At 37.9% G+C, this 14641-nt stretch overlaps 1 protein-coding gene across 2 annotated transcripts in view; it reads left to right on the top strand.

Moving 5' to 3' along the window:
• Positions 1–14641, top strand: part of PECAM1 (platelet and endothelial cell adhesion molecule 1) — a 526904-nt gene that overhangs the window by 466783 nt on the left and 45480 nt on the right. For both annotated transcript variants that reach the window (XM_053708076.1, XM_053708083.1), the window contains 2 exons: positions 2587–2655; positions 7385–7447. In XM_053708076.1, the coding sequence (XP_053564051.1) occupies positions 2587–2655; positions 7385–7447 (132 nt within the window). The remainder of the gene's footprint in view (positions 1–2586; positions 2656–7384; positions 7448–14641) is intronic.

Here is a 14641-nt window from a genome sequence, read left to right as displayed (position 1 = left end):
GTGATCAGATCCCAGGGAATCACTGTCTAGACAACATCTTAGTTCAGGCGTCATCTTTTCAACTAGCCCAATCTCATACAGAGATGCTGTTGTCTTTTCTACGTTCCCATGGATGGAAGGTGAATTAGGAAAAAAGTTCTCTTGTTGTGTTTCCTAGGAACTATAATAGATTCCCTGTCCATGAAGATTGTTCTGACGGAGGTCAGAAAGGACAATATTCTTGCTTCCTGCCTTTCTATGCTCCCTCAATTGAATGGAGATCATTCGGATTTAACTCAAAGGATAAATCTGGACCCTCTGACAAGAGACTCTCTCTCATGGTGGGTGTCACAGGAACATCTGTCTCGGGGCACTTGCATTCTGAGACCTTTCTGGGAAATTGTGACTACGGACGCCAGCTTGACTGGTTGGGGTGCTGTTTGGGGCCCTCTAAAAGCTCAGAGCCTGTGGTTTTGGGAGGAGTCCTCTCTTCCCATAAACATTTTGGAGTTGTGAGCTATCTTCAATTTCCTATTAGCATGGCCTCAACTGGTGTTGGTCCGGTTTATAAGATTTCAATCGGACAACATCACCTCAGTAGCTTACATCAACCACCAGGGAGGAACTTGGAGTTCCTTAGCCATGAAGGAAGTGACTCAAATTCTGCTGTTGTCTCCTATCTGCCATCCACATTCCAAGAGTGGACAATAGGGGGGCAGATTTTCTGAGCAGACAGACTTTTCATCCAGGGGAGTGGGCTCTTCCGGATGTGTTCTCTCAGATAACTCTCAAGTGGGGGGTTCCAGAGTTGGATCTAATGGCGTCCTGCCAAAATGCCAAGGTTCCAAAGTACGGTTCAAGGTCAAGAGATCCTCAGGCTTTTCTGATAGATGCTCTAGCGGTTCCTTGGAGGTTTTCTCTGGCATATGTCTTTCCTCCGTTTGCTCTCCTTCCACGACTCATTGCTCGTATCAAACAGGAGAGAGCATCAGTGATCCTAATAGCTCCTGCAGGGCCTCACAGGATATGGTTCGTGTATCTGGTGAGGATGTCTTCTCTACCTCCTTGGAGGTTACCTCTGAGGAAAGACCTTCTACTTCATGGTCCTTTCCTCCATCCAAACCTAGATTCTCTGAAGCTTCCTGCATGGAGATGTCATTGATACTATGATTCAAGCTCGGAAGTTGGTTACTCGCAAGATTTACCATGAGATATGGTGTAACTATCTTTATTGGTTCGATTCTAAGGGGTTCTCCCAGAGCCAGGTGAGGATTCCCCGGATTTTGTCTTTTCTTCAGGATGGACTGGATAAGGGTTTATCGGTCAGTTCAGTAAAGGGTCAGATTTCAGTGTTATCTATCCTTTTGCACAAATGTCTGGCTGATCTACCAGATGTTCAAGTCTATGTACAGGCCCTGATTAGAATCAGGCCTGTGTTGGAACCTGTTGCTCCTCCATGGAGTCCTAATTTAGTTCTTAAGGTTTTACAGCAGGCTCTGTTTGAGCCTATGCATGTTGTTGATATAAAACTATTATCCTGGAAAGTTTTGTTTCTTGTGACCATTTCTTCCGCTCGCAGAGTGTTTAAACTTTCATCTCTGCAGTGTGATTCCCCCTACCTTATTTTTCATGCTGATAAGGCGGTCCTTCGTACTAAATTTGGGTTTCTTCCTAAGGTAGTATCGGATCGAAACATTAATCAGAAAATTGTTGTTCCTTCTCTTTGTCTTAATCCTTCTTCTCAAAAGGAACGTCTTTAGCATAACTTGGATGTTGTGTGGGCTCTAAAGTTTTACTTACAAGCTACTAAAGATTTTAGGCAATCTTCTGCCCTGTTTGTTTTTTTCTATAGTAAAAGGGTCGAAGGCCACTTCTACTACTCTGTCTCTCTGGTTGAGAAGTTTGATTTGTTTGGCTTATGAGACTGCTGGACAGCAGCCTCCTGAGAGAATTATGGCACATTCCACTAGGGCTGTATCCCTGTGTTGGGCTTTCAAAAATAAAGCTTCTGTAGAACAGATTTGCAAGGCGGCAACATGGTCCGCTCTTCATACTTTTTCCAAATTCTACAAATTTAATACTTTTGCCTCAACTGAGGCTTCTTTTGGGAGAAAGGTTCTTCAAGCGGTGGTGCCTTCTGTTTAGGTCCTCCTGCCTTTTTTCTCCCTCCCTGTTCATTCTGTGTCCTCTAGGTTAGTTATTGGTTCCCACTAGTAATGAGAATAACGTTGTGGACTCTCCATGTCATAGGAAAGAAAACACAATTTATGCTTACCGGATAAATTTCTTTCTGGAAATGGAGAGTCCACGACCCAGTCCTTTTTAAATTATAATTCTGCAGTTTTTTGGTGAAAACTTCAGGCACCTTTTCACCCTTGTGTTTCTTCCTTTCCATTTCCTTCAACTGAATGACTGGGGGTTATGGGTAAGGCTATGGGTAAGGTATTAAGTTACACTTAATAGCTTTGCTGGGGTGCTCTTTACCTCCTCCTGTCGGCCAGGAGTTGAATATCCCACTAGTAATTGGAATGACATTGTGGACTCTCCATGTCCGGAAAGAAAGAAATTTATCAAGTAAGCATACATTTTGTTTTTTTTCTGCTACAGGGAACAGCAAGGAAAACTGTGAAGTGGAGTACACAGAAGTGGATGTAGCATTACCAAACACTCACCTAGGTAAGTATCTCTCATCTTATTCATGTTGCAAACTTCCTGCAACCTAAATTAATAATTTCTAGGTTGTTTTACTACCATACAATAATGTTGTCTATGCTAATTACTAAAACAGTGATGCAGAAGCAATATTAGATGTGCTAATAATCTCTGGAATAACAATATCTGAGTTCTGAGTATTTGACTGTTAAAACAAATAGCCCAGAGATCTCTAACCATAATGTTGAAACATTGATGTTTTTGAAGATGGAATTGGAAAATGAGGTTAGGTTTAAGGATTAGGATGTAATTAGGGTTTACCTGAAGCTTGCCAACCCAGGACAATGTTGTCAGCATGATTCCTGCAATGGCAACATTGCCAGATACACATTCTGGGTGTATATAGTGATAAAACATTGAAATATTAAAGGGACATAATAATACTCATATGCTAAAGCCCTTGAAAGTGATGCAGCATAACTGTAAAAAGCTGACAGGAAAATATCATCTGAGCATCTCTATGTAAAAAAGGAAGATATTTTACCTCAACATTTTTTCAACTCATCAGAGTAAGTGCTGTGTAAACAGTTATACTTCAGTTGCTGCCCAGCTACAAGTTGAAAACAGAATCAGCAGTGCTGAGGTAATGCTTTGCCTTTACTGTGATCTCATGAGATTTCACTGAAATCTCATGACATTTCACTGAAATCTCATGAGATTTCATAGCACTTACTTAAACTGAATAGGAAAAAATATGGCTGTGCCTGCACATGCCAGATGCACACTCTCTTGCAAGTTCTGTGATTAGCATTCTGATTGGCTGCTACAAAGTCTTACAGTGGGGTGTGAATACTTAGTATATATGAAGTAAAATATCCTCCCTTTTTACAAAGAGATATTCAGGTGATATTTTCTAGTCAGCTTTTTGCAAGTGCTTCAACATTTGGATATCATGTCCCTTTAAGTAAGTAATTGCACATATCAAGGAAATTCATGTACATAATTTATTTCAGGTTTTAAATTCTGGCTAAAATTGAAAATGAATAAGACCCCTTGTTGAACCCATTGAGTGGGATCTTTCAGCTGTATATGCAACAAACATTCGGCTAGATTACGAGTTTTGCGTTATGAGTGAAAAAGCCTCATAACGAAGCTTTTTCACTACAGTTGGTATTACGAGTTTTGCAGGTATATCTGTACTGCACACTTTTTTGGCCGTAACGCAACGTAACTACCGCAGCTTTTTCAAAGCGGCTTCCATAGTGCCGGTATTACGAGTTTGCCTGTCTGGCCGAAAAGTGAGCGGTACAGCCTATACCGTCAAGATCCGTACTGTAAACTGAAAGTCAGTAGTTATGGCTTTTATTTTACAAAGCCGTAACATAAAACTCATAACTAAAGTGCTAAAAAGTACACTAACACCCATAAACTACCTATTAACCCCTAAACCGAGGCCCCCCCGCATCGCAAACACTAAAATTATTAACCCTAATCTGCCGCTCCCGACATCGCCGCCACTATAATAAACATATTAACCGCTAAACTGCCATACTCCCGCATCACAAACACTAGTTAATTATTAACCCCTAATCTGCTGTCCCTAGCATCGCCGCAACCTATATTACTGTTATTAACCCCTAATCTGCTGCCATAAAAATCACCGCCACTATACTAAAGTTATTAACCCCTAAACCTAACCCTAAGTCTAACCCTAACACCCACTAACTTTAACATAATTAAAATAAATCTAAATAAAAATTACAATTAATGCCTAAATAATTCCTATTTAAAACGAAATACTTACCTGTAAAATAAACCCTAAGCTAGCTACAATATAACTAATAGTTACCTTGTATCTATCTTAGGTTTTATTTGTATTTCACAGCTAAGTTTGTATTTATTTTAACTAGGTAGACTAGTTAGTAAATAGTTATTAACTATTTACTAACTACCTAGCTAAAATAAATACAAACTTACCTGTAAAATAAAACCTAACCTGTCTTACACTAACACCTAACCTTACACTACAATTAAATCAATTACATTAATAAAATACAATTAACTAAATTACCAAAAAAAATAAACACTAAATTACACAAAATAAAAAATAAATTATCAAATATATAAACTAATTACACCTTATCTAATAGCCCTATGAAAATAAAAAATCCCCCCAAAATAAAAAAAAAACCCAGCCTAAACTAAACTGCCAATAGCCCTTAAAAGGGCCTTTTGCGGGGCATTGCCCCAAAGAAATCAGCTCTATTACCTGTCAAAAAAAATACAAACAACCCCCCAACAGTAAAACCCACCACCCACACAACCAAACCCCTCAAATAAAATTCCATCTAAAAAAACCTAAGATCCCCATTGCCCTGAAAATGGCATTTGGATGGGCATTGCCCTTAAAAGGGCATTTAGCTCTTTTTCAGCCCAAACCCTAAGCTAAAAATAAAACCCACCCAATAAACCCTTAAAAAATCCTAACACTAAACCCCGAAGATCCACTTACAGTTTTTGAAGACCGGACATCCATCCTCAACGAAGCCGGGAGAAGTCTTTATCCAAGCTGGCAGAAGTCCTCGATGAAGCCAGGAGAAGTCCTCATCCAAGCAGCAAGAAGTGGTCCTCCAGGCGGCAGAAGTCTTCATCCAGATGGAATCTTCTATCTTCATCCTTCTGACATGGAGAGGCTCCATCTTCAAGAAGAAGAATGAAGGTTCCTTTAAATTACGTCATCCAAGATGGTGTCCCTTGAATTCCGATTGGCTGCTAGATTTCTATCAGCGAATCGGAATTAAAGTTGAAATTTTTTTATTGGCTGATTTATCTTCAATCCTATTGGCTGATCCAATCAGTCAATAGGATTAAGCTTGCAATCTATTGGCTGATTGGAACAGCCAATAGAATGCAAGCTCAATCCTATTGGCTGATTGGATCAGCCAATAGGATTGAAGCTCAATCCTATTGGCTGATTACATCAGCCAATAGGATTTATTCAACTTTAATTCCGATTGGCTGATAGAATTCTATCAGCCAATCGGAATTCAAGGGACGCTATCTTGGATGACATCATTTAAATGAACCCTTATTATTCAAGAGGATTCGAAAAAAGAGGATGCTCCGCGTCGGAAGGATGAAGATAGAAGATGCCGTCTGGATGAAGACTTCTGCCCGCCTGGAGGACTACTTCTTGCCGCTTGGATGAAGACTTCTCCCGGCTTCGCTGACGACTTCTTGCAGCTTGGATGGAGACTTCTCCCGGCTGGATGAGAATGGATGTCTGGTCTTCAAAAACTGTAAGTGGATCTTCAGGGTTTAGTGTTAGGTTTTTTTAAGGGTTTATTGGGTGGGTTTTATTTTCAGATTAGGGGTTTGGGCTGAAAAAGAGCAAAATGCCCTTTTAAGGACAATGCCCATCCAAATGTCCTTTTTAGGGCAATGGGGAGCTAAGGGTTTTTTAGATAGGATTTTATTTGGGGGATTTGGTTGTGTGGGTGGTGGGTTTTTCTGTTGGCGGTTGTTTGTGTATTTTTTTTTACAGGTAAAAGAGCTGATTTCTTTGGAGCAATGCCCCACAAAAGGCCTTTTAAGGGCTATTGGCAGTTTAGTTTAGGCTAGGGTTTTTTTTATTTTGGGGGGCTTTTTTATTTTGATAGGGCTATTAGATTAGGTGTAATTAGTTTAAATATTTGATAATTTATTTTTTATTTTGTGTAATTTAGTGTTTATTTTTTTTTGGTAGTTTAGTTAATTGTATTTAATTAATGTAATGTATTTAATTGTAGTGTAAGGTTAGGTGTTAGTGTAAAACAGGTTAGGTTTTATTTTACAGGTAAGTTTGTATTTATTTTAGCTAGGTAGGTAGTTAGTAAATAGTTAATAACTATTTACTTCTAGTCTACCTAGTTAAAATAAATACAAACTTAGCTGTGAAATAAAAATAAAACCTAAGATAGATACAATGTAACTATTAGTTATATTGTAGGTAGCTTAGGGTTTATTTTACAGGTAAGTATTTCGTTTTAAATAGGAATTATTTAGGTATTAATTGTAATTTTTATTTAGATTTATTTTAATTATGTTAAAGTTAGTGGGTTTTTCGGGTTAGACTTAGGGTTAGGTTTAGGGGTTAATAACTTTAGTATAGTGGTAGCGACATTGGGGGTGGCAGATTAGGGGTTAATAAGTGTAGGTAGGTGGCGGCGATGTCGGGCGGTAGATTAGGGGTTAATAACTGTAATGTAGGTGGCGGCGATATTGGAGGCGGCATATTAGGGGTTAATAACTAATATAGGTGTCGGCGATGTCGGGGGTGGCAGATTAGGGGTTAATAAGTATAATGTAGGTGTCAGCGATGTTGGGGGCAGCAGATTAGGGGTGTTTAGACTCAGGGTTTATGTTAGGGTGTAAGGTGTAAAACATAAAAATGCAGGTGTTAGGCTTTTTTTTAGCTGGCTCTCCCCATTGATGTCTATGGGGAAATCGTGCATGAGCATGTAAAACCAGCTCAAAGCAGCGCTGGTATTTGAGTGCGGTATGGAGCTCAATGGGGCTCAACGCTGCCATTTTGCCTGCTAACGCCGTTTTTTTGCAAACCTGTAATAGCAGCTCTATAGGGAGGTGAGCGGTGGAAATAACTTGCAAGTTAGCACCGAGCCGCTCATAATGCAAAACTCGTAATCTAGCTGTTTATTTAAATTCACCTTTCTCCAAATCAATACTATTCATCCTGTGCCAACACATTTTACAGCTCCAGGGACAGACAAGAAGGGGACAGATGCAGTATATAGTGAAATCAGAAAGTCTAACCATGGTAAGTAAACAAGATTTAGGATGCAGATTTAGGGGCATAGCCTGGGTGGCTTTGTCCTTTCTTTAGTGGCACAGAGCCCAGATTAAATAATTTAGATCATGTTGAACACCCATAAAATGGAATGTGTTTGCATTGCTATTCAAACTTCTGTCTAGCAGAATCCCCCCCAAATAATTTTGAGCAACAGTTCTTAAAGCAAACGTAATTTTTAATAAATAAGTTAAACATTCTTTAAACTTTACACTAAAGCTTCTTTTTTAAAATAGAAGACTGGTGATGCTCCGCCCACAGCGGTAGTTAGCAGATCGATAACAAATCCTGCTTCCTCCAATTGTTGCGTGCCCCATTGGCGTCCAGCTCATGAGGCACGCAACGATTGGAAGAAGACGGATTAGTCATCTCTGTGCTAACTACAGCAGGAGCTGAGGGCGGAGGATCTGCTTTCCATAACGCAAAGGTACGTTTTTAAAAAAAGAAGCTTCAGTGTACAATTTAATGACTGAAAGTGCCCCTGTTTTTAAAAGTATTTTTAGATACCGGGCACTTATTCATTAAACTTTACATTCACTTTAATATGTTTTATCACAGTTATTACGAGTAGTTGTATCAAAACGTAGCAAAAATGTAACAGAGAAATTTAAATCTGAAAGAAAACAGCAAATGTATTTTAATATATCTAGAATTACAAAATTAAAGGGATAGAAAAATCAAAATTGCAATGTGAATGGGTAAGTTTAAATTTTAAATGGAACCATTTTTGCAATATACTTCTATTATCAAAAATGCCTCTAGTAAAAGTTATTAGTATTTTATCAGTGGCATACGCACATATGCTGTGAACGCCTTGTGAATTAGCATTCAAACACCACAACTTCTCAGAGAGTAGTAGCTTGTATGAAACAAAAGGTATACGAAACCCAATTTTTTTCTTTCATGATTTAGATAGAGGCCCATATTTATCAAGCTCCGTACGGAGCTTGAAGGGCCGTGTTTCTGGCGAGTCTTCAGACTCGCCAGAAACACAAGTTATGAAGCAGCGGTCACAAAGACCGCTGCTCCATAACCTGTCCGCCTGCTCTGAACAGGCGGACAGACATCGCCGGAAATCAACCCGATCGAGTACGATCGGGTTGATTGACACCCCCCTGCTGGCGGCCTATTGGCCGCGAGTCTGCAGGGGGTGGGGTTGCACCAGCAGCTCTTGTGAGCTGCTGTACAATGCTGAATACGGCAGGTCCGACAGACCTTAATAAATAGAGTCCAGAGTATGCAATTTCAAACAACTTCTAATTTACTCATATTATCATTTTTTCTTTGTTCTCTTGGAATCTTTATATGAAAAACAGGAATATAAGCTTAGGAGCCGGCCCATTTTTGGTTCAGCACCTGGGTAGCGCTTGCTGATTAGAGGCTACATTTAGCTTGCAAGCCTAAATGTTTTACTTCCAATTAATAATATGTGCGGTAGCAGACCCGTGCAAAAATCGAGTGGAGTAAGCACGTGAGCGGTAATTAGAGCTCCACTCGTAATCTAGCCCTAAGATGTCTCAAGTCCAGTGAATGCTTATATGATTTGTATATATATATATATATGTGTATATATATATATATATATATATATATATAAATAAATAAAAATAACATTTTCATCTAAGTAAAGAACAATGCTATTTGAAGCATTTCTTAACACGCATTCAGCTTTAACGTAGTTGGGGAAAGATTTAGGGATACCACACTATCCGACCTCCAGATATTGATGCGCCTGAGTGACTCACACGCAAACTTTTTACTTTCAACTTATTATATAAGCACAAGAATAGGGGCACTATTGATTTAACTTTAATGGTGTTAGCACTAATATTTTTGTGCCCCACTTGTAATCTAGGCCTTTATGAAGAATTTGAACTAAGTTTTAGTTTAAGAGGCCTATGTATCAAAGGTCTTGAGGACGTGATCCGACAGTGCGGATCAGGTCCGCAAGCCCTCGCTGAATGCGGAGAGCAATACGCTCTCCGTATTCAGTATTGTACCAGCAGCTCTTGTGAGTACACATAATTTTAAAAATACTTTTATTAATATTCTACAATATTTAATAGAGGCATTTTTCTTGTATCAAACAGGCGTAGGGGCGGAGTAGGAAAATGTTAAGAGAATATGTTTAATGTCTTTCTTTATCAACATCTGCTTGTCCGTCTATCTCTATCCTTTCACTCATCTATCATAATGTTTATATATATATATATATATATATATATATATATATATATATATAAATTATCTATCTATCTATCTCTATCTATCTATCTATCTATCTATCTATCATCTATCCATCATCTATCAGTTTGTCTGGCTGGCTGTTTGTCAATATCTATCTATCTATCTATCTATCTATCTGTCTGTTTGTCTATCCATCTATCTATCTATCTATCTATCTATCTCTCTATCTATCTAGCTTGTTCTATCTATCTATCTATCTATCTATCTATCATCTATCTATTTCTATCTATCATCTATCCATCATCTATCAGTTTGTCTTGCTGTCTGTCAATGTCTATCTATCTATCTGTCTGTCTGTTTGTCTATCCATCTATCTATCTCTCTATCTATCTAGCTTGTTCTATCATCTATCTATCTATCTATCTATCTATCATCTGTCTATTTATATCTATCATCTATCTATCCTCGATCAGTTTGTCTGGCTGGCTGTTTGTCTATCTATATCTATCATCTATTTATCAATCTATCTAACCCATATTGCTCTATGCCTCTCCCTCTGTTTATATACAGTATATATTATATTGTTATGGTAATATCCTTCTTCCTTTTTTCTTATAACAACAATGCCATTTGGTCCCAATGCTCTGATTAGTGTACATTTTTCTGGTCTTATGTTTCCCTCATCAGCAAATCCTGCAGCATCTGGAATTCAGATATCCCGGTGACTTCTTACTGGCCTTTTCCTTGTTTATATCCTTAAGGCCATATACATTAAATTTTTAGGCACGTTTGTGATATATATCAGCAATCATTTAGTGCATAACAAAACGGCTGCTTATATAATAAGGGCTAGATTACAAGTGGGGCGCTAAATTATCTGGCGAGCGATAATTAACCAGCGATTACAAATGGCTGGTTATTGCTACCGTGACCTCGCAGTAGCAGTAAGCGCTCCTAAAATTAACCAAAATCTCTGATTAATTTTCTTAAAGTGAGCCACCAAATGCTCTCAAAATAGAGGGCTTTTTTTTTTTTTAATTAAAAAAAAATCTAGCATTTTTTTTTAATAAATAAAAACTGCACTATGCCGTTTTGGGGCTTAAAAGTTGGTGGGAGTGGGATATTATAAAAAAAAAAAACAGCACTGAAAAATGCCTTTACATTGTGATCTATAGGAACTGTGTGTTGCCATTAACCGCTATGCAGCTCGATCCTCCTTTTCCTACAGAGCGCCACAATTATGGAACGACCTCCCGCACACTTTCAAACCTTCCCCAAGCCTAATATCCTTTAAGAGATCCCTCTATACATATCTCAAAACAAAATGCACCTGTCGTGGTTGATTTTATATTTCCTACCTGTTCTATGTTAAATTTTGCATATATTATGTATTAATATTGTGTCTGTATTTTATTGTACCCTATTGTATCAATGCAATGTTTTGTGGACCCAGGACATACTTAAAAACGAGAGAAATCTCAATGTATCCTTCCTGGTAAAATATTTTATAAATAAATATTTGTATATGACTAGTCTATATACATATATGTTTATGTGTTAGTATGTGTATATACACATATTAACACATAAATATATATTCATATACATATATATTTAAGTTTGCTGCCATCGCTGCGCTACTTAGCCCCTTCGCTGCGCGAGGTTCTGATGCACCTCTGACGGCATCAGAACGAGGCTCCAATAGGATGCTTCCTAGCAATGCAAACGCAAGCTCGCGTTCGTTTTGCTATTTACTTGTAATACCAGCGCACATTATCATGCGCTGGTATTACAAAGTAGAGCGCTAATCACTCCACTTGTGATCTAGCTCTAAATGTTTGAAAGGCATTTAAACTCTCATTACATTAGCACAGTTTGCATTATTATACATTATTGTTCATCATATTCCCTATGCTGAAGTGTTGAAGGGTCTCAGATCAAAATCCTGCAGGGTCCATTCCAGCATCTCTATTTTTCAGAGATTAAAGGGATATGAATCCCAAAAAAAATATTTTGTGATTCAGACAAAGCATTCAGCTTTTAAAAAAGTTTCCAATTCTCAAATTTGCTTCATTCCCATGATATTCTGTGTTGAAGAGATACCTAGTAGGTGTCATGTGCACTGCATGGCAGGAAATAGTGCTGCCATCTAGTACTCTTGCAAATGGATAACATTCTTGCAAAACTGCTGCAATAAAGTGCTTCAGAAATGGCATAAATCCCTGCTTTTCAAGACCTCTTAGATAATCCAGCCAGAGTGGAGAGCTTTAGATAATCTGGCACTTTATGTTTAACCCTCCCAAAGGGGTTAATATTACTATTATTATTATACTTTATTCATAAAGTGCCAACATATTCCACAGTGCTGTCCATAGGTTCAATTGATTTAACCCCTTAAGGACAAGGCCATTTTTCAATTTCCCTTAAGGACCCCAGGGCTATTTTTACATTTCTGCTGTGTTTGTGTTTAGCTGTAATTTTCCTCTTACTCATTTACTGTAAAATCAATGTAAATATTTGCATAGGAAATTAGCACATCTAGGCAAGAATCCCTGCTTCCTTTTCCCCCAGAAATAACTCATATACAATGTTACCAATGCACAAGAGAATTCTGGGTAAGCTATGCAAATTAGATATGCAAATTCTTAAATTTTTTGCTTCAAAAATACTGTTTTAACACAGCTAACCTTTTAACAGGATTATAGCAGCAAATCAGAAATCTTAATTTTAATGAATTTTCATTTACTCTACCCCTACATATTTTATACCGTTTTTCTCGCCATTAAATAAAATTTCTAAATATACCGTTATTTTCATCATATCTTATAATTTACCATAAAAAATATATAAAATATGATGAAAAAATGTAAAAACACACACTTTTTCTAACTTTGACCCCCAAAATCTGTTACACATCTACAGCCACCAAAAAACACCCATGCTAAATAGTTTCTAAATGTTGTCCTGAGTTTAGAAATATCCAATGTTCTTTGCTTTTTTTGCAAGTTATAGGGCAATAAGTACAAGTAGCACTTTGTTATTTCCAAACAATTTTTTTTTCAAAATTAGCGATAGTTACATTGGATCACTGATATCTGTCAGGAATCCCTGAATATCCCTTCACATGTATATATTTTTTTTTAGTAGACAACCCAAAGTATTAATATAGGCCCATTTTGGTATATTTTATGCCACCATTTCACCGCCAAATGCAATCAAATAAAAAAAATAGTTAACTTTTTCAGAATTTTAGGTTTCTCACTGAAATTATTTACAAACAGTTTTGTGCAATCATGGCACAAATGGTTCTAAATGCTTCTCTGGGATCCCCTTTGTTAAGAAATAGCAGACATATGGCTATGATGTTGCTTTTTGGTAATTAGAAGGCCGCTAAATGCCGCTGCGCACCACACATGTATTATGTCCAGCAGTGAAAGGGTTAATTAGGGAGCTGGTAGGGTTAATTTTAGCTTTAGTATGGAGATCAGCCTCCCACCTGACATATCCCACCCCCTGATCCCTCCCAAACAGCTCTCTTCCCTCCCCCCACACCACAATTGTCTGCCATCTTAAGTACTGGCAGAAAGTCTGCCAGTACTAAAATAAAAGGGTATTTTTATTTTTTAATTAAAAAATAAATAAAAATATTCTGCCTTGTAGAATCCCTCCTTAGCCTCCAACCTCCCTGTTCCCCCCCAAACAGCTCTCTAAGCCTCCCCCTCGACCTATTGGCCTCCATCTTAGGTACTGGCAGCTTTCTGCCAGTACCCAGTTTCCTAACAAATTTGCCATTTTTTAATAAAAAAATCGAAACCCCCTATTTTCTGTAGTGTAGATCCCCCCCCCCCCCCTCAATACCCTACCCTCTCCCCTCCCGGATCCCTTTCAAAAACATTTTTCCCCTCCCTTTCCCTTCTCCTTCCTTTGCTTATACATTTTCGGTAAATGTAATTACCATGCACTCCCGAGCCCAGCCCCCTGCCTCCTCACAGGATCACGGACAGGATCCAGATGCCGCAACTGCGATGAGCCGCCCACCTCCCTGCTAAGGCTCCCACCCACCAACGATCAGCACCACCGCTGTCCGATGCAGAGAGGGCCACAGAGTGGCCCTCTCTGCATCGCTAACTCTGCAAATCTATTTCTGCAGTGCCCCACTTTTTTGAGCGAGATCACAACAAATAGATGAGACATTTAGGGCCTTATTCCTGTGGATATTTACAATCTAAAAGGGTTAAACACATGTAAAGTCAGGCCCGGATTATTGGTCTCAATTTGAATAAGTTCTGCTCTGGATCATCACCAGTGTGTGTGTTGTGAAGGTTAAATTCATGGGCTCACTTTTCTTAGAAGATACTACAAAGACTAGGGAAGTTTGAGTTCTTTTTTAATCCAAGGTAATCCCTTTTATTTAAAGATATAAATGATATATTTTAAACATTTTAAGTTGATTCATCTGGGTTATTAGTTAAACAGATTGATAAAGATGTTTTTTTTCAACAATCTATTGCATAATCATTGCACATAGACCCAAAGCGTGCATCCCGAATCGTGTTACAAATATTTTACATTCCAATGTTCTTCACATAGAAAAAAATTTGCTTTTTATTTTTAAATATATATATATATATATATATATATATATATATATATATATATATGATAATGTTAATGTAAAATATATATCTATACCTATGTATCTATATGAATAGATATTAGCACAGTCTCGATATTCGAAGTCCTGTAGTTATTGCACATCAGGTTTTGATCTTGTCCAAAAGTATTACTTTCAACTTGTTATACACGTGCTAACCCGTGAGCGCAAAATCTTCAGACTAGCGCTGTTAATGCTTGAGCGAAAGCGCTAAATAGCGAGTCACTTGTAATCTGTGCCAAAATGTGTTGAGCTTGCTGGGAAATCAGATATCCTTATTAAATACAGTAAAAAGAGATATTTGTAAACAATTTAATACACTC

Source organism: Bombina bombina, chromosome 1 (genome assembly GCF_027579735.1).
Source record: "Bombina bombina isolate aBomBom1 chromosome 1, aBomBom1.pri, whole genome shotgun sequence".
Lineage (NCBI taxonomy): Eukaryota > Metazoa > Chordata > Amphibia > Anura > Bombinatoridae > Bombina > Bombina bombina.
The sequence above is the reverse complement of the archived record's forward strand: the minus strand, read 5'-3'. Positions and strand labels throughout refer to the sequence as shown.